This window comes from Perca fluviatilis, chromosome 23 (assembly GCF_010015445.1).
Source record: "Perca fluviatilis chromosome 23, GENO_Pfluv_1.0, whole genome shotgun sequence".
Classification (NCBI taxonomy): Eukaryota; Metazoa; Chordata; class Actinopteri; order Perciformes; family Percidae; genus Perca; species Perca fluviatilis.
Window position 1 is genome coordinate 27019362 of NC_053134.1, and position 25506 is coordinate 27044867.

Sequence of the window (25506 nt, forward strand, 5' to 3'; positions counted from 1 at the left end):
ACTCAGAGAGACATCTTTCTCAATAGACAAGCTTTGGCCATGCGGGGCCCCGACGTCACGCAAACCCCCTGCTGTGTTTTACGCTTGAAGCGGAGAGTGTGAGTGGAGGAAGAAGGGCAGCCTGAGGGCAACTTTTCGAGTGGAACATCACAAAAATAGCTCTTCGTGCTGTTCGAAAATGGCTCAAATAACGAGCGAAGGGGCCGAAAAAGAGTCTCAGCCGACGTCGGATCAAAACGGAACTGGAGAAACGGCAGAAACCGGTAAGGAGGGACAGGCCGTGCCGGACCCCAAACAGGAACCGGGCGACAACAACGAGAACAGAGCAGGAATGGACGTGAACAGTGGTCATGGTGCGGCGGTGGAGGACGGGGACAACCTGTCTCTTGTTCCCGACGCCGACAAAGAAACCGTGTTACCGACCGAAAAGACCAACAACGACGAAGGGGAACCCAGCAGTAAACTCTCTGAACCGGTGAAAAGTCCCGCACAGGGGAGTTTGGCGAGTGGCACTGATTCCGCACAAGAGGGCTCCCGGGTGCTGAAACAAGAACAAAGAGAGGGGGAGAACGTGTCCTCCTCGCCGCCTGCCGAGCGCACAAAGACCGCGGAGAAAGCCGAGCACGGCACCAAAAGACCGGCCAGCGTGGAACTGACCCCGTCGAATGGAGAGCCGCTCAGTCGGATGGATTCAGAAGACAGGTCTGTTGAATTAGCTAGTATCGTTAACGTTAAGCAGTATGAAGAGGCCTACGCTGATTTCTAGAACAACCTATGTGATGTGAGCTCACAACACGATGCTAAGTTCACCGTTTTTAACTGTTAGCTAATAACGATTTTGTTTATAGGGTTAATTATTTCGCCTCCGTCGGGCAACCCGGCAAACAAATTTTGGTTCGGTAAACGTTAGCTGAAGGGTTCGAAAAGGTTCGCTGCGTGTTAAAACAAACGTTCCCCTACGATTATTCATTAAAGTTTTTTTTTTTAAACTGATCTAGAACATCCGTTTTAGGTGAAAACGTTTCGGCAATGTTCCGCGAATCGCAAGATTGTAGGTTCTGGAACGTTATCGTAACCTAACAGGAACGTTCTCGGAGGGGTTTCGATTTGATTATCAACAGTCACTCTGAACTCTTTTTAAGGGTCTTTTTACAACAGCATATGGTAAAATGGATTTGTGTCTATGGGGGCAAATCTCTTTACCAGCTCACAGCTATCCATTCATTCACTCGTCTTCATTCACCCGCTGTGTGTCGCGGGGGCAACAGCGTCATCTGACCACGATAGGCGTCCCTTTCTCCGCAACTTGTTCCAGCTCCCACCGGGTGGTCGGCGGGAGCAACCTCCAAGCAACTTCGGTAGATGCAGCTCTCCAGCGTTGTTCATCCGTTGTTGCCGATCACGCTTTCAAACCATAATCCTTTCAATTACTTAACACTTCTACTTAAAGAATCGTAAAACATAGCAGTATCGTATATTTTCATATGTATAAGAAAATTCAGTTAAATAGGTACATGGTAGTGAATAGTTAAGTAATAGTAACAATAATAATTAGTAAAGGTATTCTGTATTTATTGAAATAATGGTATCCTTTCTTTTTTGGGGGATAAAGTAGCAAATTTACAGTCATCTAATTGCATGATTGTTGCTCTTTAGTTTCACAAAACATTGCTGAAAACACCATTTTGGGGGTCAACTGTCACCACGGTTCATTGCAACAATACCCTCAAAGAAGTCTAAATTAGTTTATCTTTAAAAACCAACTCTCAATAAACACAGTTGCCTAGAAGTGTCCGCTGAATTTTTAAGTTTGCTGAGCACTTGAATTGGGTGGCTAAAAGATAACGTAATACAAATCGTGGTCAAAATGAGTGATTAAACTGTATTTTATTCCAAAAATATAAACTGGTATTTTTGTGTTGTATTGTTTTTCCATTAGAGTCAAGACAGGATGTGTAATTGTGCAGCTCATTTTCATCTTTATGTCCTAAAATCAACTCTTTTCTTATGGCTGATGCCTTTCATCAGTTACCATTACGAATAGAGTAGATTTGTCATTGCCCAAGCTTGTGTATGACATTTGCTGTGCCATACCTGAATGTAAAAGTACTAAAAGTCATAAATACACAGATAAATACATAACATGCACTCGAGCACAGTCATCCCAGTCATAACCTAGTAGTGACAAATCTACTACATCAAAATGCTGTGTTTTTCCCCCATCCAGAGTCATGTATCATGTTTCCGTCTCTCTCTGGTTCCTCCTCAAGAACCAAAGTAGTACGGAGTTGTCCAAAGATGCTGCTCACAGTTACCCACAGCCACATTGTGGTGAACAGCAGTTTGTCTACAAATAATTCACTTCCAAATTGAGTTTCATGATCAATCAAAAAAAAAACACCCTGCGCCAGTAGATCAGAATTTAACTGGCCCCTTGTATATTCTTACTGGCCTGGATTAAAAAGGGGGGGGGGATGCTTTTCTTTTAATCATATATACTTTACATACATTGTAATGGTTCTACCAAACAAATGTGAGTTCAGTAAATTTAGTTGGATTAACACTAACAATTCCTTGTTATTATACAGTAATATCGCCACAGATACCAATCCAATGGATTGAATCTGTGCTGTCTAGTTAGTGCCATATAAATGAAGCCTTTGGCTGTGCCTATTCGTTTTTATTAGACGGACAACCTCTCTGTGTTAACCTATAGACATTTATTTGGAACAGACCCACAAGCTTATATAGTTCTCTGATAGCCTCGCATAAAAATGTAAGATAAGATTTGTCTTGGTCTGTTAACAGAGACCTTTTCCTTTTCATCGCCTGCTCTAGCAATCGACAGAATAACGTACAACAACATAAAACATCTGTAAGGTCCCCCTCCGGCAGTCATTAAAAAGGACATTATTCCCATACATGCTCCTCAATACATTTTACAGTTCACACTATTTTTAATCGCAAATGCGATTGAGGTGCTCACGCTGTCGAGCCACTGCAGGAGTCTCCTGGATCATTTAAAAATGCAGTTTTTTAACATCGGTTTTAATTATTCTTCAGTTTGGAAATCTGTGGCCTGTGGCAGACAACTGCCAGTTTGTAAAGCCATGGTCTTACCTGCAACATTGTAACTACTTAGTTTGAAGCTGCCATATAATCCATCAGAACTGCTCGTCAGAGGGTGGAATAAGTTTGGATACCCCTCCCCCCACACCTCTCCTACTTTTTTTTTTTTTGGCACTTTCTTGGATAGTTGTCAGTGAAGAGGCAGATGGGAAACACGAGTGCAGGGTGCAACAAAGGTCCCCAGCTGGAGTCAAACCTGCGACATTGTGACTACGCGGCATGCTCTGTAACCAGTCGGCTACCAAGGCGCTCAATGTCTGACCATTTCTGTAGCTTTCTGAATCCAACATTCACACCTGCTTCACTGTAGCAAATGAACCAAGCAGAACAGTAAACTGTAATTTAATTAATAAGGTCAATGTAGGCACAGATCCCAATCCAATGAATTGAATGTGCTTGCTTTAATTGTGTCATTACTTTAATCTGGTTATTCAAAGTAGTAGGCCCTGGATGTGAAAAGGGCTCTGGGTATTGTTTGAAATCCCTCTATGTCCCCACATCCCCCTTATTCTAAACTTTAAACCTTTCTTGATTCGGTAGAAAGTGAACTTCCCCCTCAAGGATTCTGTGACAGATTGAAACTGTGAATCATTCAGAGTAGCTGTGATACTGTGGGTTAAATCCTGAACCTTCACCAGATATCATCTAACCACGCTCAGTACATGAACATCAGTCATGCCAACTAGGTGGAAAATGACTAAACTACCACTGTTGTGAAACCTGTACTGTGCACACCTACATTGCTGCTTATAAGGTGCAGTATGAGTGACTGTACGGTGTTTCCATGGCTGCTTCGGATCACTGGAAGCTCCATAGTCCCATTTTCACTTTGATTACAGGAAAGTTCAACTATGGACCTTTTTCACAGCAGACAGGTTGACTTGTCACAGTAGGAAAAGCACAGCTGAAACTGATCACCTTAACGATGGCTTAGTTCCATCAAGTGTCCCAGTAAGATATTTCAGTGAGTCAGCATGCACAATACCAGGGCCTCTCCTAAGTGGAATGCAGCCATCATTAATGGTTTTGAATACACCTGTGCTTTTCCTGCTATGACATGTCAACATGTCTGCCGTGAAAAAGCTCTATTGTCCAGTAGTATTCTCCAGCTCCCAGTTGATTTCAATATTTTGCAATGGTCATCTATTTGTCTATCGGCAAACATTGAAAAAACATGACTCAGTGTTATCTCATTTGAAGCATCAGTAGCAGTTGCGCCATTGCTGCAAATGTTGATGAAAGGGTAAGATGCTGAATGTCTGGAGGAAATGTTTCTAATCAGGTTTCTCCCCTCGAGTTTTGGAAATACCACAGCATATCAAAGCATGACACGCAAAGCCTTATTCAGACGGGCGTGCTATCAGCTGTTGAGTCATTGTGCCTGAAAACTAGCCTGCCATCCATGTAAAGCTTACCAGTGAAAAATGTGGGGCTGTGACGGTATAGATGTTTCCGTACCGCGGTGAAGAAGCTACGTATCACCGCAGATTGGCGGTTAATGAACCGCTGCAAAAAGTTGTCAACTGTAACGTTACCTAACACAATGCAGCGTAGTTCCTTTTTAGCTTGCTTTAGTTTGCTTTATTTGCCATAGTTTCTCAAAAGCATTATATAACTCCAAAAGGTTCCAAACCCCTCTACAGCACAGTCATGACAGCATAGCTATTTTCTAAATAATCAGATTTTAACTCCTCTAAATAGAGACTGTAATAATGGTATACTTGTTTTCGTAACAATCAAGTATCAAACACTGAGGAGAACACGCTGTTGGGATGCTGTCCTCCTCTCCTACTCTTTCTTCTATGCCTAATGAATCTCTCTCTTTCTCTCCCTGACCCCGTCTTTCTGCTTGAGCAGCACTGGTTGAGATGGAGATGCTTACGCCCGTCTCTGGGGTTATGGGAGCACCAGCCTCCTCCTTCTGACTCCCACTGGGATCAATATATTTCAATAAATAACTTTTGTTTTTGGAGCGCTATGCTTCTTTTTTTTTTGTACTTGCAACCAGACATTTTCGGTCATTTAGACATGACTGACCTGTGAGAATGGCATAGCGGGCGGGGCTCTGATTGGTGATTTTGATGACAGACCCACACCAATGGACTACAAGAGGCGAACAAAATGAGGGTCAAACAAAACCGTTGCACATGTTCAATAAGCCCACGAGAAGCCAAAGAGAAGCCTGGATTTGTTTTTTTTAACAGCAGTAGGTCAAATAATGAATAAGCTCTTGTTTAACATCCAAGCTCTTCTCTCTTTAATCTTACAGTAAAAAAGTAACTGACGTTATAAAGGACATTCTGGCCTGGTTGCTCCAGATGGGGGAGACAGGATTTTAGCCCAGTTTACCTCCCACTCCAGTCAGTGCAGGACATCTACCCAGAGCTACGGGAGAAGCTGGAGACGCATAGCTTTCTCCCCACCCAATTAGGCTAATAAAGTAATGATTAAAAATACACAAATGCTTGATCATGGGCCCAGTCCGGCCCGGCCCGAGGATAGTGGCGGGACATATCGGCCCGACCTGGCCAGTGGGCCAAGTTCAGGCTCGGGCAGAGAATCTAAACTCTACTTGGGAGGGAAAGGGAGCAGAGCAAAAAGGTGAGCAGAACTTAGGGTGTTCTCCTGACTCAGGGATCATTTTACAAAGTCTACAGACGTTGTTGTTGTTATTGTTGTTGTTGGCATTAAGAGGAAAATACTCCCACACTTTAGAAGACCGTGGGCGAGCCTTTTTCTCAACGTGTTGTTGAACTTGCGAGGAATCCATATTTGCGCTGTTGCTGGAGGCATCCATGTTATTTTTTTAGATTTCTACGCGTGACACGTCAACGCAAATTATTTGTGTCGACGCATTTACATAATCGATTATGTCGACGAATCGTGCTAGCCCTAGTCTGAACTACTCTGCCGACTTGATTCTCTACTCACAGAGTGACGGCTGACTGATTATGACGCTATTTTCCAAGCTACCATGGCGGTCATATTTCGTTGTACCTGCGTAAACGAAGTTTTCATTGTAAATCAGCCATTGAGGCTTTCGCCGCCATTTGTCACTCTGCCTGAGGAGAAACCGCTATACTTGCGCTGTTGTTTATCTGGGTGCCATGACTTCAGGAGTGATGGCGTCCTGTCACTGTTCCAGCTGCTCACCATCAAAAGGGAGAGAGAGCGGAACGGTTTGCTTGAGTTCAGCAGAGCAGATGGCTCTGCAGAGACGTGTAATTGCGACTTCACACACACAGACAGACAGACAGACAGACAGACAGACAGACAGACAGACAGACAGACAGACAGACAGACAGACAGACAGAGTACAGGCCAAAAGTTTGGACACACCTTCTCATTCAATGCGTTTCCTTTATTTTCATGACTATTTACATTGTAGATTCTCACTGGAGGCATCAAAACTATGAATGAACACATATGGAATTATGTACTGAAAAAAAGTGTGAAATAACTGAAAACATGTCATATTTTAGATTCCTCAAAGTAGCCACCCTTTGCTCTGATTACTGCTTTGCACACTCTTGGCATTCTCTTGATGAGCTTCAAGAGGTAGTCACCTGAAATGGTTTTCCAACAGTCTTGAAGGAGTACCCAGAGATGCTTAGCACTTGTTGGCCCTTTTGCCTTCACTCTGCGGTCCAGCTCACCCCAAACCATCTCGATTGGGTTCAGGTCCGGAGACTGTGGAGGCCAGGTCATCTGGTGCAACACTCCATCACTCTCCTTCTTGGTCAAATAGCCCTTACACACCCTGGAGGTGTGTTTGGGGTCATTGTCCTGTTGAAAAATAAATGATGGTCCAACTAAACGCAAACCGGATGGGATGGCATGTCGCTGCAGGATGCTGTGGTAGCCATGCTGGTTCAGTATGCCTTCAATTTTGAATAAATCCCCAACAGTGTCACCAGCAAAGCACCCCCACACCATCACACCACCACCTCCTTCATGCTTCACGGTGGAAACCAGGCATGTAGAATCCATCCGTTCACCTTTTCTGCGTCGCACAAAGACACAGCGGTTGAAACCAAAGATCTCAAATTTGGACTCATCAGACCAAAGCACAGATTTCCACTGGTCTAATGTCCATTCCTTGTGTTTCTTGGCCCAAACAAATCTCCTCTGCTTGTTGCTCTCCTTAGCAGTGGTTTCCTAGCAGCTACTTGACCATGAAGGCCTGATTCGCGCAGTCTCCTCTTAACAGTTGTTCTAGAGATGTGTCTGCTGCTAGAACTCTGTGTGGCATTCATCTGGTCTCTAATCTGAGCTGCTGTTAACTTGCGATTTCTGAGGCTGGTGACTCGGATAAACTTATCCTCAGCAGCAGAGGTGACTCTTGGTCTTCCTTTCCTGGGGCGCTCCTCATGTGAGCCAGTTTCGTTGTAGCGCTTGATGGTTTTTGCACTTGGGTACACATTCAAAGTTTTTACAATTTTCCGGACTGACTGACCTTCATTTGTTAAAGTAATGATGGCCACTTGTTTCTCTTAACTTAGCTGATTGGTTCTTGCCATAATATGAATTCTAACAGTTGTCCAATAGGGTTGTCAGATGTGTATCAACCTGACTTCTCCACAACACAACTGATGGTCCCAACCCCATTTAATAAGGGAAACCATTCCACTAATTAACCCTGACAAAGCACACCTGTGAAGGTAAAACCATTTCAGGTGACTACCTCATGAAGCTCATTGAGAGAACACCAAGGGTTTGCAGCGCTATCAAAAAAAAAAGCAAAGGGTGGCTACTTTGAGGAATCTAAGATATAAGACTTGTTTTCAGTTATTTCACACTTTTTTGTTAAGTACATAATTCCATATGTGTTCATTCATAGTTTCAGTGAGAATCTACAATGTAAATAGTCATGAAAATAAAGGAAACTCATTGAATGAGGTGTGTGTGTGTGTGTGTGTGTGTGTGTGTGTGTGTGTGTGTGTGTGTGTGTGTGTGTGTGTGTGTGTGTGTGTGTGTGTGTGTGTGTGTGTGTGTGTGTGTGTGTGTGTGTGTGTGTGTGTGTGTGTGTGTGTGTGTGTGTGTGTGTGTGTGTGTGTGTGTGTGTGTGTGCGCCAAACTGTGAATTTTGTGAACAGTTTCACCCCTGGTTTTTAAACACTTGATGTGACTTTTTGACAGGAAAAGAGAAAGGCACGTCACTCAGCCAATAGAGATCCCTTATCTGATACAAGCAGCAGGGCCTTGTCTGTAGTGTGAGTGGATTCCAGGCAGAGCTGCAAGTCATTCGGGCAGCCCTAGATTTGTGTAAATGAGTGTGGATATCTCATGGCAGACAAATGCATTGCAGACGGCACAATTAACTTTTTGGATAAAAGCGACTTTTCTGGGGGGGAAAAATCTAAATTAGGGATGGGCATTCCATAAAATTTTCTTAGTCGATCGTCGGGAGAATTGATGATCTACTATTGATTAATCATTAATATTTTTATATTAAAATTCATTATTTATTTAACTTTTTATAAATTAAAAATGCAATGAAATACAATACAAAAATACAGCATGTTTTTCCTCTGAGATCTTAATTACAAGAAGAGCAACTTGTGGCAGTTAAACTGGAGGTTATAGATTATAGATATATGCGCTGCGGTGCTCTGAAGCAGCAGAACCTGCAGCTGCGAGCTGCCGTTCTTAAACAGAGACCCTCGTTTGTTCCAAAATAATAAATAAAAAGAATCATGTTAAATAATAACTTAACCAAAATCATAATAATACTTAGATCTGACAGGTTTTGTCAAAATGTAACTCAAAACTATCCAAGGCACAGACAAAGCCTAATAACAAAATAACCAGTAGGCTAACTCAGATACAACTTCTGCACCAGTCTGCTGATGTTTGTTGAGAAAGATAAGCATGTTGACATGATCTCGGGTCAGACGCGACCGCTACCTGGTGACTGTCAGTCCAGCCGCCCAAAACAGCCACGTTGCCAGGATGCACAGGTCGCCTACCTCCGCGCTAACTTGGCCAGCCCGGGGAACCTTATTCATTGTTCTTTGTGGTGAGTTTCTACCAGTCTGGTGATGGTACGTCGTGACGAAATGTGATATGCTGGTTCCATTATCCATCTCAATGAACTTGCAGGTCCCTTGGGTGATTTTCTCTGCTCGTTGTGCATCGCAGCTCCTTCGTGCTAACGCCGAGTTAATGCTAGGTTGAGACTGAGAGCAGGGTGCACCGCGGCCGCCACCGACATAACCAGGCTCGGATACACTTTGTTTAGTGGTAGGCTACATCATGTGAGTCGTGGCCGTGCTGTACTTACACACGGCTTCTCAGTGTTTGCAGTGAACTAAGTCGTTTTAAAAAAAATAATCTAAATGGTCCCACGCCACACTTCGCCTTGTCCTCTTCATGATTACTTTTGAAATCAAAACGGAAACTCGCAGCCAGGTAACGGAGTATGGAGTCAAATATTGCCCCCGAGTGGTAAAATGTTTAATTGCTGCCACACTGTGAAATTAATTTAATTGCTTCAAGACTCACACTACACAACGCAACCAGTATTGGTTTAATCGATAACAAATTAACGTCATTGACGAAATTCTTAATAATCAATTATCGATCGTTGAGTAATCATACCCATCCCTAATCTAAATAGTTTAGTTGCATTAGCCACACTGTATATTTGGAGAACAATTTTCAAAAGCCAAAAGTCCTGTTCATTATTGTTCTGTGTGATTTCAATTTCTGTGAGAGTCAATTTCCATTAGGGCTGCAGCTATCGATTCTTTTTGTAATCAATTAATCTAGCACTAATTTTTTTTTTGCGTTTTTAAACAACCAAAACTAGGGAAAAAAGCAAAATTTTCGGAAAAAAGCAACATTTGTATTGCCTACATTGCTTACAATATCATCTCTCAAAAAACTAAACCTATTAAGTGCATTTAAGTGCCATATTGCATTGTTTTTAAAGATTTTTTTTTTTCCCAAATGATATCAACCTCAAACTAAGGCATACATTAAAATACACAAACATTACATTAAGTTGTGCAACTTAACTTTCAGAACTACAAGTTTCAACCTGAGACTGATCTGTATATACAGTAGGCCTATATGTAAATATTAGTTATCCTCAACCTATTTTCATTTATGTATTTTATTATGTCACACAGCTCTGTTACACTTATGCTATTAGATCGTTGTTTAGAGAGAGAGAGAGAGAGAGAGAGAGAGACGCAACAATCAGCTCCGAAGGGATAGTCAACGCGTCAGCTCTTCAGATCAGATCGTGGTCACCACTACCTATTTCCTTGTCTTTGATTTTGGTACTTGTTGTGTTTGGTGTAGTTTCATCGTCCATACGACTCTGTGATTTACTTTTGTCGGTCCTCTTCGTGGAACGGATGATTAAGTTAGACTCCATGTTTTCTGTTGAGATGCTAAAGCACTGACGTCGTGCTATTATTGTGGTAAGCTAGTTTGATTTTGCAGTAGACAGTAGTACAGAGTTTTAGTTTTAATTACGTTTGAACTGATTCTAAACTTTGGACACTTTCTGTCGTTTTCTCCAGCCTGTCTCTTCTCTTAGCTCCTAATAATGCTCCGTGCGGAAACACCGTCCATCAGCGATACAACGTTGGTAACATTGATTTAACGAAGCTTCGAGGCAAGTCATTTTGCATCGAGGATTTTTTGTAATCGAATTATTCGAGTTATTCGAGGAATCGTTTCAGCCCTCATTTCCATTTAGTTTTTTCAGTTGTCTCGATAGTCCTATAACAATTTCTAAATACATGTGACATCCTTGCAGGTATACAATCATTATTACACAAGGAAACCAGGCGATCACCTGGTGAAAAGAATAGGTTTTCTAATTAGATATGGGGGAAAATGGCCTACACCCCAGAGCAGGGGTAACCAACGTGGTGCCCGCGGGCACCAGGTAGCCCCCAAGGACTACATGAGTAGCCCTCGGGCCTGTTCTAAAAATGAAAGTTGAATATTGATATTATCTGTTACCCACCTTGTTAAGTCATTGTTGATAATTATTGTGAAAAATCATTAACATGATCAGTGTCTTCACATAGATGAGTATCATTGATCATTAATTATAACATCATAACATAATCATATATAACTAAAGGCAAACTGAGCAAATTTGTTATTTCAGAAGAGTGTATCAAACTGGTAGCCCTTCGTATGACTCAGTACCCATGAAGTAGCTCTCAGTTTCAAAAAGGTTGGTGACCCCTGCCCCAGAGGGTGAACACACTGTAGTTTACAGTCCACATTGACTTACAGCACGGATCCAGTGAGTTCATCCAGTATATTCAAATTCACATCTCACATTGCTTTCCCCCTCAACTTTGCCGAGAATACGAAACTTATCGCCAATCAAGCATATCTCAACTTTTTCATAATCATTCAACCAAGTAGAAATAGAAGTCCCACGCGTCAGCTAATGATGTGAAGGGCTATAACCTTCATTTTCAGACTAACCATGCAGGATTTTTTTCAACACACAGTCAGCATGAAATTGACACACGTCAGTATGCTCAGAGAGAAGGGATTCACGCCACCTGTTGTCTGGATTTTTTCTCTGCTCACCTGCAATCACTAGCGGTGCATTCAAGAACCGTGTTTAATCACAAAGTTACTTCATGAACCTTTGTTTACCAAAGGTTAAATGTAATGCGGTTAATAGACTTTTTTTGTTACTACAAGAGAAATCATTCCTGCAGCAGCATCAGGTGCAAAGGAGCCGGCACGTGCACACCAAGACCTCAAAAGGGCCTTGAGCATCTGCCCTTCTTCTTTCTCAAGAGAAAGTGCCCTTTGTTTCTGGATGCATGTTTTTTTTTTTATATATATATAAATAAATAAATAAATATATATATATATATATATATATATATATATATATATATATATATATATATATATATAGTATATTCCTATTTCTTGAATTAAAAAATCTAAATCGGATCGGGAGATAAGTCTCTCTCTCTCCCCCTCCCCCTCCCCCCGCAATGCTTCTCCTCGCGACACACACACACACACACACACACACACACACACACACACACACACACACACACACACACACACACACACACACACACACAGAGACAGACCGACCAGCAGCTGTCCCTTCCAGCTCCTACCCCAGAAAGTTTTTCTTGGCTTGTGTGGAGGTGAGTGGTGATGAACAAAAGACTACGCAGCCAGTGCCTCGAGTTTACAGCTAATTAGCTGAAAGACAAAACAAATAGTTAATTTCTGTCCTGCTAACATGCATGAGCTACTAGGTTATGTAATGAGTTAGCTAAGGTTTAGCAGAGGCATCGTGGCCCTACAGGCTGATGTTCTGTACTTAATGGAGACACTCCAGGTGAACAGCTACAGTAGAATCTGTCATCACAATCGCCACATTGATATGCAAATGAGGTGTTAACTAATTAAAATGCGCTAATTTGCATTCATTTGACAAGGCAGGTGAACAGGATAAACAAACTAACAACTTTTCCGAGTTAATGAGTTAAGTCTTTCCCCCTTAAAAGTTAGGTATAAACTAGGGCTGTCAGCATTAACGCGTTAATCGCGATGCGATTTAAGGGCCGAGCATAACGCGTTCATTTTTTATTAATCGCATGCCGCCATTTATTATTTTATTCTACACTTCACTTGGCTTTGCGTCATGCCTAACAACGCCCCTTAGCTGTTCTAAAATCACTAGAATCTACGGCCTCTTGCTGCACCTTTTACTTATCATCAAGCTGCCATACTGTCTCGTAACACATCCTACTGCTGCAGGCATGATGGAGAAAGACAGCAGCAGCACAATTCTGAATGAGCAACTGCTGGAATGGAATGTGAACGCTGAGTCGGAGATTCAATGTCCTCTTTGATTTCTTCCAGTAACTGTAACATAGCATGGCTGCTTGTGGCAAAAACCCTTTCAGCTTGTCTCCTTGGCCTATGTCTTCGTCTTGCTTGGATTACTGTCGCCATTTCACCAGGAGGCATATGCCGGGAAACCCGCTTCCTGGTTTACACCTGCTTTTAAGAAGCGGAGAATTTTCACCGCAAAATAGAGGCGTGCTGTCACGGGAGGCTTTTGTACATACCGCGGAATACATAATTAGGCTCACTTTACGCTTCCCCTCCCATCTCTTTATGGGAAACTCCCACTTTCCCCTTGACCCTCCCCTGAATACATATGCATGACACGGAAAAGCGCAATTTACCTTTTCCAGTCCCCGTGACAGGCAGTCTGCGCTTTTACCTCAGTGCGGTCTGTACATACCTCGCCCTGCTTTTACGTGCACGTTGTGAAACAAATACGCCTGAAGTGGGCGCAAAAAACGTTAGTACATCTGGCCTAATGTCTTGTTGAAGACACCTCAGGAAGAAAAGTGTTTAACCACTGGTGGATTCTAAAATATACAGTCCACTTTGGCAGTTTCATCAGACAGCCACATACAGGGGCTTCAGAAAGGAGATAAACGTGACAGTAAATGGCATTTACTGCCATAGAGTTGCCATACCAGTGTTTAACCCTTTCAGGAGCAATCATATTGAAATTTGAAGAAAACAAATAAAATGTGATATATACCGTATACAGTCTGTGCTTTAGGCTTCAATAGGGGCCTTTGAAAAGTGTTTTAATTGTGGCTCACAGAGAAGAGGAACTCAGCAGTGGCCATAAAGATAGAAAATATGCCCCCTTGGCTGCTCCTTTAACTTCTGGTAATCCTGCTGCGGTGACAGCTGTAAGACTTCACTGTAACCTTTGTTCCCACACAGAGTGTGAGTGTGTGTGTGAGTGTGTGTGTGTGTGTGTGTGAGAGAATTACAGTGAATGTGTGCGTGTTTCAGAGTGTCGGTCCTCTTGTAGGATGTGTGAACACGGCTCCTACAGAGAGCCAGTATGGACAGTGATCAGAGCAGATGGTCAGCTGGCTCAGCGCACACACACGCAGCACACTATGTAAGCTGTGATCTGCTTACATCGCACACAATCTGAGCCACAATGGACCTTTTAGATTGCCGACAATTTCCAGATTCATGTTAGTTTCCAGATTTTAGACAGATGTTTCCCCTCTAGCAGCCAGTGGTTTCAGTTCACTTAAGTGCACATCTTGCTTACCCAGTGGATTGTGCGCCCCATGTAGGCTGAGTCCTTGGGTAGTGGCCCGAGTTTGAATTCGACCCACGGCCCTTTACTGCATGTCGTTCCCCCCTCTCTCTTCAAGCTATTCTCTAGCTGAAACCGCTAAACCTCCATTGTGAACTGAGTAATTGTAGTATTGTCTTTCTAATTTCTTCTTTCTATTGTGTCTGTCTGTCTGTCTGTCTGTCTGTCTGTCTGTCTGTCTGTCTTGTGCGTTCTCCAGTATCGGCAGCACCCTGATGGACATGGAGAGCACGGCGTCCAGCGGTCGCTCCACCCCGGCCATGCTGAACGGTCACAGCGCGGTGGCGGGGAGTGGCTCGGCACCGGCAGGGGGCAAGTCTCTGAGCTACACGTGCTGCTGGGATCACTGCCAGCTGCTGTTTCTCAGCAGCCCCGACCTGGCTGAACACATCAGAGCCACGCATGTGGACGGACAGAGAGGAGGGGTCAGTGTGTGTGTGTGTGTGTGTGTGTGTGTGTGTGGAGCTGCCAAGGGTGTGTTTATGTAGTTAGTTTGATTTAGCTTAGCTGTCTAAAATGTCCCTGTTTACATGTGAAACAAAAATCTCTCTCCACAATGAAACACTTGAACAATCAGAGAACTGCAAAATCTCTTCTTCTTCCTTATCCTCTTAGTCAGCAAGCAACAATCATCACAGCCAATGTGGTCAGCAGTAGGACAGTCTGTTGACTGAGCTGAGTGGTGTTACACTGCTCTGTGGTCACCTATACTGAATTTAAATACAGCCAAATTCATTGGCAACAATAGACCTCTGTCATGTAATGGTCGTCCCAGCAGGACTAGTCTGAAAGTTTTTTGTATCTTCAAGAGCTTTTTATTTGGTCTTATATTCAGGCCAATACACTAACCTCACAACCACTTTTACTGTGTGTGTGTGTGTGTGTGTGTGTGTGTGTGTGTGTGTGTGTGTGTGTGTGTGTGTGTGTGTGTGTGTGTGTGTGTGTGTGTGTGTGTGTGTGTGTGTGTGTGTGTGTGTGTGTGTGTGTCACACAGGTGTTTGTGTGTCTGTGGAAGGGCTGCAAGGTGTACAACACGCCGTCCACCAGTCAGAGCTGGCTTCAGAGACACATGCTGACCCACAGTGGAGACAAGCCATTCAAGGTGACAACACACACCTCACATCAAACAGTGAACTCCATTTACTCACCACGGCCCATTTACAGCACGCAGTCAGTGGTGCACCACTGAGATCCGGACCTCTATTTGACTTGACATCAAACCGGTTTGAAATCTTTACACTGGCCCGACTCTACCCTATACCGTGTTTACACCGGCACGCCAGTATGGATGGCGATTAGTTCAGAAGTAGTCTATATCGACTACGTTTCAGTTCCGGGATTGTTCTGGTGCCGCCGGAAATCCTGCCGGATGTCCCTCATTTTTGGCTGCATGTCCGTCACCTTCCGCTTTCTGTGTTGGCATTGGTCCAGACAGCTAGCTAGACTATCTGTCCAATCTGAGTTTTCTGTTGCACAACTAAAACTACTTTTGATCGTACACACGTTCCACCAAAACAAGTTCCTTCATGAGGCTATTTAGCAGAGGTACCGCGGCCCAAGACGATTTTGATTGGTTTAAAGAAATGCCAATAAACCAGAGCACGTTTTTCTCCCATCCCGGAATGCTGTGTGGACTAGCCAGACCCTCCTTCTAGGGCTGCTCGATTATGGAAAAAATAATAATCACGATTATTTTGGTCAATATTGAAATCACGATTATTTAACACGATTACTCATTAACATTTGGATATAATGGATAGTGTCCAGGGTATAATCTGTTAGTGTCCTTTATCTCACAGAAAGAGTCTTTGGATCAGAATAAAATCAGTTTTACTACTGTGAGTCAGTTCAGCTTTACAGATATCACACATAACGTTACACAGCTAATGAACAGTTCCACAGACATAACACAATGTGCATCTCACATCACATGTTCACTCACTATGACCACTACTACTGGCATTACTAAACATTGGGCCAAAATATCAACAATAATGTCGCCGTCAGTGTGCTTATTTGCTAGCTAACCTTATTAGGAAGAATCCAGCACATAGACGGTACCTTAGAGTAACGTTACGTGAAACTAACGTGATTTAACGTCCCTGCTCATTTACATACAGTTTAACAACAAAACTAAATGCTGAGGGAACATTACTATGTTTTCTCATGTTGTTTTTCAGCAGTATGCCAATGCACCCCCACTAAGCTGGAACAAGTTTTAAACAGTAAGTGAATACAGCGTGTCGGGGGAATACAACGTAGACTACAGCAGAGGGACCGCAGGGTTAGCTAACGTTAGCTGTTCCCAGACAACAGAGTTGGTTTTGCCTTTTTTTGCTCACCAAACGCTGCTGCCATCTTTACTCACGTTGAGTTTTTAAATTCCAGCGGATGATATGCAGACGACTTGCCTCCCTGACTGGCTTCGGGAGGGGCGGATGTGCGCATGCGCGTGTCATTCAGAACACTAGACAAAATAAGAGTGTTCTTGCAAAACAGAACATGGCAAAATAATCGTTTTTTTCTCCATTATACTATTTTGGTGATCGTTGGGAGCCAAAATTGATATCAAAATTCTATTAATTGCACAGCCCTACCTCCTCCACAGCGCTGTGGAGGAGGGTCTGGCAATGCGAGACTAAGTCTGAAATGATGCTTAAACGAGCGTGAAGACGGAGATTGTTTTTAAAATAACAAATAAAAGCGTGTTAGCTACTGACCCTGTAAATGATCTGTGTTCCTGCAGTGTGTGGTGGGAGGCTGCAACGCCACGTTTGCCTCTCAGGGGGGGCTGGCCCGTCACGTCCCCACTCACTTCAGCTCACAGAGTTCATCCAAAGTGTCCAGTCAGGGCAAAGTGAAGGAGGAGTCTCCATCCAAGGCTGGCCTCAACAAGAGGAGGAAACTCAAGAACAAACACAGACGCTCCCTCCGTATGTTCAACACACACACACACACCAGACACACACACACACACACACGCACACATATCCAATACATATGTTGTGGTTTTTGTTCTTCTTGTTTAGCCTTCTATAACATTTAATAAATAAGCACTCTTTTTAGGAACCTAACTTCTTAAGTATAAAATGCTTTATTCTTTGGATTGCAGACAGACATTTAATACAAAGGGTTCTGGATTCAGAATGCAGGACAACAATTTGTCACGCCCCTCCTCCTGATGGGATGGAGGCTCTGATTGGTCAATAATTGGACACGGAGCTCTCTGATTGTATTGTGCTTCGTTACAACTGTTGCTGAGGAAAACTTTGACTGTTGCTGCGTGAAAGTTCTATACTTTGACCTAACTTTATTTGGTATGGAGATGATCTCATCTCCTGCAATAACAGTCTTAGTTACACACACATTTCCTGTACAGGGCAAGTTGATCTTCGCCCTCTATAATAGGTTCTTGTACATTAACATACTTTTTTTAAGATGATTTTTCTGGCATTTTCACCTTCATTAAACAGATGCCAGTGTAGAGCAGACTGGAAACGGGGGAGAGAGAGAGAGGGGTAAGACATGCAACAAAGGTCCCATGGCTGGAATTGAACCGGGGACGTCGTGCTTATGTGGCATGTAACCATTGTAACCCTGATCATAAGAGAATATTGTCTTTGATTAAAATCAATACAAATAGATTCTGAAATGATTATGTAAATAACACAATTTCCTTCAACACATATGTAAACGCACACTTAAGTGATAGACAAAATGGTCATCGGGTCCCTCAGTTGCACACACACATTTTATTATATCTATATATTAATTTATTTTTTTTAATTTTTTTTAAGTCTGTACTATTCAAAATATGTTTTTTATTTCCAGCCCGACCACATGACTTCTTTGACGCTCAGACCATGGACGCCATCCGCCATCGAGCCATCTGCCTCAACCTGGCAACACACATCGAGAGCTTGGGCAACGGACACAGTGTGGTCTTCCACAGCACGGTGGGCGCACACACACACACACACACACACACACACACACACACACACACACACACACACACACACACACAGCCGTATGGCCATCGTATTGCAAAACTCTGTTGGTTTTGGGAAAACTTTACCAAAAAAAGTTTTGAAGATTTGGATCGTGCATCAAGACAGGCCTGCTTGGTTCTTTCAGGGAATGATTGTAAAGATTGAATAAGAATACACTACCGGTCAAAAGTTTAGAAATTTCCATTCCACTCCATTATAGACAGAATATAATAGAAGAACCCTTTGCAATTATCAGGGTTCGTACACCTTTTCCAAGGTCAAATTCAAGCACTTTTCAAGCACTTTCAAGGTCCATTTCAAAGCTTTTTCCAGCACCTTACTCCACCGTAAAATCTATATACCAATACATAGTCAAAATTATTATTTAGTGTTTTTGTCACATTAACAGACATAATACTATGAACAGCCAAAATTGTGTTTCGTAATAGCAGAAGCATCAGATATTTAAGCAAAACACAAGTTTTAAATCACTAAATCACCCGACAGGTTCACTTCACTAACCCTGAATTATCCCCTTCTCTTCATGGTTCCTAACATAACATACAGTAAGACAGCTATGGAGAGGAGCACTGAGTGGGGGGGTCTGAGACAAATGACATGCAGCTGGGTCATTCTGGGTCAAACTCCAGGAAAAAAGGTGGTGCACCCTCTTAGATTTTGCTCAAAGTTTATGCTACCCTTAATGTCCTTTCACACTTTTTTCCAAATCTAGGGCACGCTGTACAAACTTGTAATGGTTCAGTCATATCAACATGTTTGTCTTCCACCCTACAAAGTTTGGGCTGCCTATGAATTAATATCTGAATATTGCTTCCCCAGATAATGTGATTTTCAGGCTGTAAAACTGAAGTAATTTAAAGGGCTGAAAATATGAAAACATAGGATTTGAACAGAAATATTTGACAGGCCTTGGTTTTGGGACACATTCTTGATATAGACAAGGTTTGAACAACATCTGAGACAGTGCAACAACCTGTAATTCCATTTTAACCCAGAAGACTCTGACACTCTGCATCATAAATAGCCTATATTAATTGAAAAACAAAATGTACTTCATTGCCAAGACATATTTATCTACTGGAATAGAGCAGTGCAAATAGTGCATAAGGCCATCCTCAACCTTACACTAGGCTACTTGTATGACACTCTTATCTGACACGATTTCTGTTCAGCAATCAACGATTGTTGAAATGCACTGGGCTAACGTTTTGGGTTTTAATTTGAAGGTAGTTTAAAGCTGCTGTAGGTAAGATTGTGAAGATCCAGGACTTTGCCAACAAATTTGAACATCGACAACTTCTCAGTCCCTCCCCCCTTTCTGCTGAAGTCCAAACCGTCCCCTAAGCCCCTCCCACACAAGGGAGTTTGACAGAACTGCATGTCAGACAACATTTTCAATAACTAAAACACTAACGCAATGTTAACTTTACTCACCAACATACCTCACCAACAGTAAAACGATGCTAACTAGCAGGCTAGCGTTAGCCATTTCAGCATCATATCAGACTGACAACGGTGCAAACGTTACTATCATCCTCACCAACGTAGCTTTGTGGACTTTTGATTACTAATAACCAAGTGAAAGATAAATCATTCATGGTAATTATGTTACCTGTCGAGAAGAAATGTGGCTACATCTGCTAGGGCTTTGACTCTGAACTTCGTTATTCGAATATCATTCGAATATTAAAAAAAATAATGATATTCGAATGAATATTAGCCAGCCCTTAATATTTGAACCTGTTATGGGCATTATTTTTATGCGTTTGCTTGTAAACGTTGTTTTCAGTTCAGATTCCGAGGCTTTTTCACGCATTTCAAAATGTAACTACACGTCGCGGCGACGCACGTCTCTTGGCCGTGGCTCGGTAGCGGTGCATTCCCCCCGAATTCTCAAAGAAAGCTGGCTGGCCCAGGGCCAGGCCAGCTCAGGGCCAGGCCAGCTCAGGGCCAGGCCAGCTCAGGGCCAGGCCAGATCAGGGCCAGGCCAGATCAGGGCCAGGCCAGATCAGGGCCAGGCCAGCTCAGGGCCAGGCCAGCTCAGCGGCTTCTTTCTCCCGTCGCGTTCCGCTGTCTCTCCTACCTACACCGGCGCCGCACCCTGTCCCTTCTCCCCTTCCTACCTGCTGCTCAGTGCTGCTGCACATGAGGAGAGAGCACAGAGGGGGGGGCGGGGCTGCTCCTCAGTCACACAACAGAAGAGAAAGGTGACTGTTTCGGTGGCCACAGGAGAGAAATGCATTGCGTGCTCGCTGGACAATACTGGCGACTCTTTTTTTATTTTACAGAAAGTCGCTGTCTTTTCTACAGAAAGTCGCCACATTTGTCGCTAGTCGCTTTTGTGAAAAAAAGTCGCTAAGTTGGCAACACCGCCCACACACACTGGCTCGGCGCACACACCAGCACACGAGTATCAACATCAGACCACTTACGTAGGCTACGGTGAAAGCTCCGAACTTCCTGTCGAAAGCACACTGTTTGTGTTTAATCCAGGGTCTGACTTTTAATTTTTTTTTAAACTGAAGGCATTTAATGGTCAAAATATTATTAATAAATATTCTAATATATTCTAATATTAATATACAAACGAACTTCGAATATGATTTTTGGGCAAAAGTCAAAGCCCTAACGTCTGCATTGTTCTTCAGATCTTTAAAATCCTGGAGCTCACGCCACCTCTGAAAAGCCACTTCACCACCGGAGTTTTGGGAAACTTTTCTGCAGCTCGTGCGCGGGGGAAGGGGGAGGGGAGAACGCTCTTATATGCGTGTGTGTGCCAGAGGAGCTGGATTTTTTTTATATTACATAATTCATGTAGTTCTACTGGAACATAGGGTCAGTTTCAGCAAATATGACAGTTATTTTTATAAGACTTACCTACTGCACCTTTAATGTTACAGTTACTGTGATGTAACTTTGGCTATGTTCACTGCATATTCCACAAATGAACGTGCCATGCAATACTAACACTACATTATCACACCAAGTACTCTCAGGCCCCGTCCACACGTACCAAAACGATCTTTTTTTTACCCGTCTTCCCTGGATTCGCTTCAAGAAAAGTTGCGTCCAAACGAATCCATTTGTAAATGACTCAACACGCTACTTCATATTCCAGGCCTATAGGCGGCGCTGTTTCTGCTACAGAAATTTACCAAAAACGGAGAAGAAGAGCATAGTCACTTCCACTTCCCATCATAACATGACTAGATTATAACGTTCTCTTAATACATCCGTGGACTATAATACCTTTCACCACTGCTCATTTTATAAAGGTTGCCGCAAGAAAACGTGTCTTTGTTTACGTTGTATAATGTGCTGTTGGATTGCTTTTTATTTTTGTAGCGCGCTAGTAGCTCTAACATCGGCAGTCAAACAAACATCAATGATCCATGAATGATGTCTTTTTAATAATCTATACGTTTTTCTTGCAGTAGCCTTTCTACGATAAGCCGTGGTAAAAGTTACTATAATCCGTTCAAGGAGTTTATAAGCAGACAGATTAGCTAGCTAGTTGATAAATTGTCTACTTCCACTTTATAAACAGATAGCCATAGCAGCTAACGTTAACGTTACTTCGCTGCTGGAGCGGTCAGCTACTTTAGCGGTCAGCTACTTTAGCGATGTTTAACGTTGGCTACATAACGTTAGCAATATATCTTGTGTAGAATCCAGAGGGAAGGGTCAGGAGCAGAGTATTTAGATGAAGTGAGCTGGTGTAACCATGGAGATGGGGTGTGCTCGCTTAGCTTCAACGCAGTTGTGTGCGTCAGCAGCCGTGGGAGAGGGTGTAAAAGAGGGGTGTGGCGATGACATCATCGATACGGATCCGTATTCACCATCCATACGAAGCCAAACGAGAGCCGTTTTCGGATCTTTTCACCCTGAGACCAGGTTTCAAAAAAGTGCGTTTTCAGGCAGTGCGTTTGCAGGATTCGTCTGGACGGTCGGCCCAAACGATGCAAAACATGTGCGTTTGCACAAAAAAACTTTTCCGTGTGGATGGCCCCTCAGTCACTTAGCCTGCAAATTCCTAGCTAGAATTCACTAGCGTAAACAAATAGGCGCTAACTGGCGCTAACGTGTACAGCAGGCTACTTCAGTTGGCGTACTTGAAACTTACTTCATGTGACTGGAGAGCGCAGACTCGCCCATTGTGGAAAGCTGCACGTCTTTTCTGCAGACTTTACAAGAGGCAACTCGTAGGGTTTGTCCCCGTTTAATCCATAATTTGTATTTTTCATCTTCCAGCCAACGTTCATTGAAACGACAACCTGCCGGCAGCGATATTACGAATCCCACTATGGCCACGCCAAGACCCGCCCTTCAATAGCATTTATTGGCCAGGTGTCCATGATGCTTACGCAAGGTAGCGTAACCGTGACCAATCGGCTATCCTAACCTTAACCACTCGAGGTGAAATGCCTTACCCCAACCAATCGAGCTGCTTCCTAGGGCAGGTCTTGGCGTGGTGGCAGATCCCAGTCACACAGCGAGCAGGTTTAATTTTAGGCTCTCCAACATTTTATTTCTCCATTTAATAAACAAACTATTCAGTAAGTTAGGTATTTGTTGTGAAAGAAATACAGTTACAATTTCAAGTATTTTCAAGCATTTTATCCAAAATTCAAGCACTTTTCAAACCTTGTAAACACAACATCATAATTCAAGCTTTTTCAAGGATTTCAAGCACCCGTACAAACCCTGAAAATGTAAACACATAATGTAATCTGATTTAAAAAAAAAAACAATGCAACTGATCTCAGCTGGTATTCTGTCTGGAATGGAATGGAAATTTCTAAGTGACCCCAAACTTGACTGGTAGTGTATGTTTATGTCATTTCCTCTCTAACTGGGAGGTTTTGGGACTGATTAATGGGATTGCTGTGGATGAAGTACACACGGAGATACGCTGGTAAACACCAATGAGGTCTAACCATGTACCAGCTATTTTAATTGGCTCACGTTACTGTAGTGTGTCAACAGTTAACTTAATTTAATATTGGATGTGGTGTTTTCTTTTGCGGGGTCCAAATGTTCCAGCAGAACTAGTTCCTTCCTGAGACTATCTAGCAGAGCCACCGTCGCTGCGTCTGGAGCTTAGCGCCGCCCAAGACCGTTGTGATTGGTTTAAAGAAAGGCAAACAACCCAGAGCGTTTTTTTCTTTCTCTTATCCCAGAATGCATGTTGTGTAGCCAGACCTTACTCCACAGTGCTGTGGAGATAGGTCTGCCAATGCGAGACTACTTGAAATCATATAAAAAATCCAATTCCAGTGAAATGTAATCTGTCTAATGCAATTTATTTTCATGCCTGTGTATTTTGGTATGTTCAGGTAATAGCCAGGAGGAAAGAGGACTCTGGGAAAGTGAAGGTCTTGTTGCACTGGACACCTGAAGACATGTAAGTCCTGTTTTCTCATCTATAATCACTCTCCCTGTCTTCACTTCCTCCTCCAGCTCTGCCTCCCAGTTACGTCTAGAAAGTGGACTAGACTCTCTTCTGGTTTCATTAAGCTGCTGCTTTTAAAGGGTTAATGGAGATGAGATGGTGGGAGTGGCTTTTATTAGATCCTACCACAACCTCGAGATCAACTCTGTATTCAGATTTTGCATAGGGCGCTACCTAGGCAAGAGCAGGTCGAATGCAGTTTTCCACTGTTCGCTGAAAGGAAAACCTCAATATGTCACATGTGAGAAGAAATCCAGATAAGTGTGATACTGTGATCCACAGTGCAGATGTGAGCTTCCATCCAATAAGTGTAACTGTATTCTTCACTGTGTGTCAGACTGCCAGATGTGTGGGTGAATGAGAGCGACAGACTGCAGCAGAAGACCAAGGTGGTTCATCTGTCCAAGCTGCCTACAGACACAGCTATACACCTGGACCCCAACATCTACAGGTGTGTGTGTGTGTGTGTGTGTGTGTGTGTGTGTGTTGTGTGTGTGTGTGTGTGTGTGTGTGTGTGTGTGTGTGTGTGTTTGTGTGTGTGTGTGTGTGTGTGTGTGTGTGTGTGTGTGTGTGTGTGTGTGTGTGTGTGTGTGTGTGTGTGTGTGTGTGTGTGTGTGTGTGTGTGTGTGTGTGTGGTAAAAATAAAACTCCAAAAGAAAATATTTCATCCTGTGAAGGGCTCATTCAAAATGCATGTCTCCTTCAAAAACAATCCAAGGCACTCTGTAGGACTTGCAAAATGAAAGTGCCTTTAATTTCTTTGTCTGCATGACCAAAAGTAAATATCTTAACCTCACCCCCACAGGATGTTCTTCTAACCACCTCCAGGGGAGCGCCACTGTCACTTCCTGCTTATCTAACCTCGAGGAGGAGATTGCCTCCTTTTCTCTTCATCTCCATCTCTATGTTCCTCTTCTCCCCTCCACCTTCTCCCAGAGGATGCTGGGAATTTAGTGACTTATTTGTCATGGCTGTCTGCGGCCACCAGTGTTTTCAGCATTAGGTGCTGAGTTTACAGGGGGCATGAAGGGGGAGATGTTGCTTGTTTTAGGTAACACAACTAGACTGAAAACTAACTGACAGAAGTGTAACTGTAGACAGACACGTGTAGAGAGAAGCTGTCTTTGTAAATACTTGAGATTTGTAATATATTTTTATACTTTGAATTTTTTTACTGTACTGTAGATAGATGTTTTTTCTGCCAAACGTTTTTAAATAGATGTTTTTAAAAACTGATGATACTGGTCATGTGCATATAGCTGGCATTTCTCTGGTTTGATGTCATTAAACTTTTCCAACCTCCGTTTAGGCTGAGTGTTTGGTTCTTACACTAGTCTCGCTTTGCCAGACCCTCCTCCACAGCGCCGCGGAGAAGGGTCTGGTTAGTCCACCCAGCATTCCAGGAAGTGGAACGTCGTGGATATAGACTATTCTTACAGCAACAATCAGGATCAGGTATGTGTTGGTTTACAGGGGACATGCATTAACACTGAAATTATAAGAACGCATCTTAAAATGAAGCATGGCCACTGTGTTTTTCCATAAGAAATCTATTGTGGGGGCACCGGGGAGCTCACCTGGTTGAGCGTGTGCCCCATGTAAAAAGGCTCAGTCCCTACCGCAGCGGCCATGGGTTCGACTCAGACCTGCGGCCCTTTGCTGCATGTCATCACCTCACTCTCCCCTTTCCTGTCTTAAGCTGTTCTGTCAAATAAAGGCCTAAAAATGCCCAAAAATGAAAGAAAAGAAAATAT

At 43.1% G+C, this 25506-nt stretch overlaps 1 protein-coding gene across 2 annotated transcripts; it reads left to right on the forward strand.

Annotated features, from left to right (window-relative positions):
• aebp2 (AE binding protein 2) lies at positions 1-25056 on the forward strand. Of its 2 annotated transcripts, XM_039792298.1 has the most exons (9): positions 1-702; positions 14487-14712; positions 15282-15389; positions 17034-17220; positions 17761-17805; positions 18119-18243; positions 23637-23704; positions 24090-24203; positions 24558-25056. In XM_039792298.1, the coding sequence occupies exons 1-9, from the start codon at positions 179-181 to the stop codon at positions 24568-24570; spliced, it is 1410 nt and encodes a 469-aa protein (XP_039648232.1). In that variant the 5' UTR covers positions 1-178; the 3' UTR covers positions 24571-25056. The 2 variants fall into 2 exon arrangements, with proteins under 2 accessions (XP_039648232.1, XP_039648233.1); XM_039792299.1 differs by lacking the exon at positions 17761-17805 and having other exon boundaries at positions 11-702.
• The last annotated feature ends 450 nt before the right edge of the window (positions 25057-25506 follow it).

Excerpts from the sequence above, each read along its gene's own strand:
- aebp2 (XM_039792298.1), top strand. The coding sequence starts at position 179 with ATGGCTCAAATAACGAGCGAAGGGGCCGAAAAAGAGTCTCAGCCGACG. Across the intron at positions 703-14,486 it reads CGGATGGATTCAGAAGACAG|TATCGGCAGCACCCTGATGG; the intron begins GTCTGTTGAATT and ends TGCGTTCTCCAG. Across the intron at positions 14,713-15,281 it reads TGGACGGACAGAGAGGAGGG|GTGTTTGTGTGTCTGTGGAA; the intron begins GTCAGTGTGTGT and ends TGTGTCACACAG.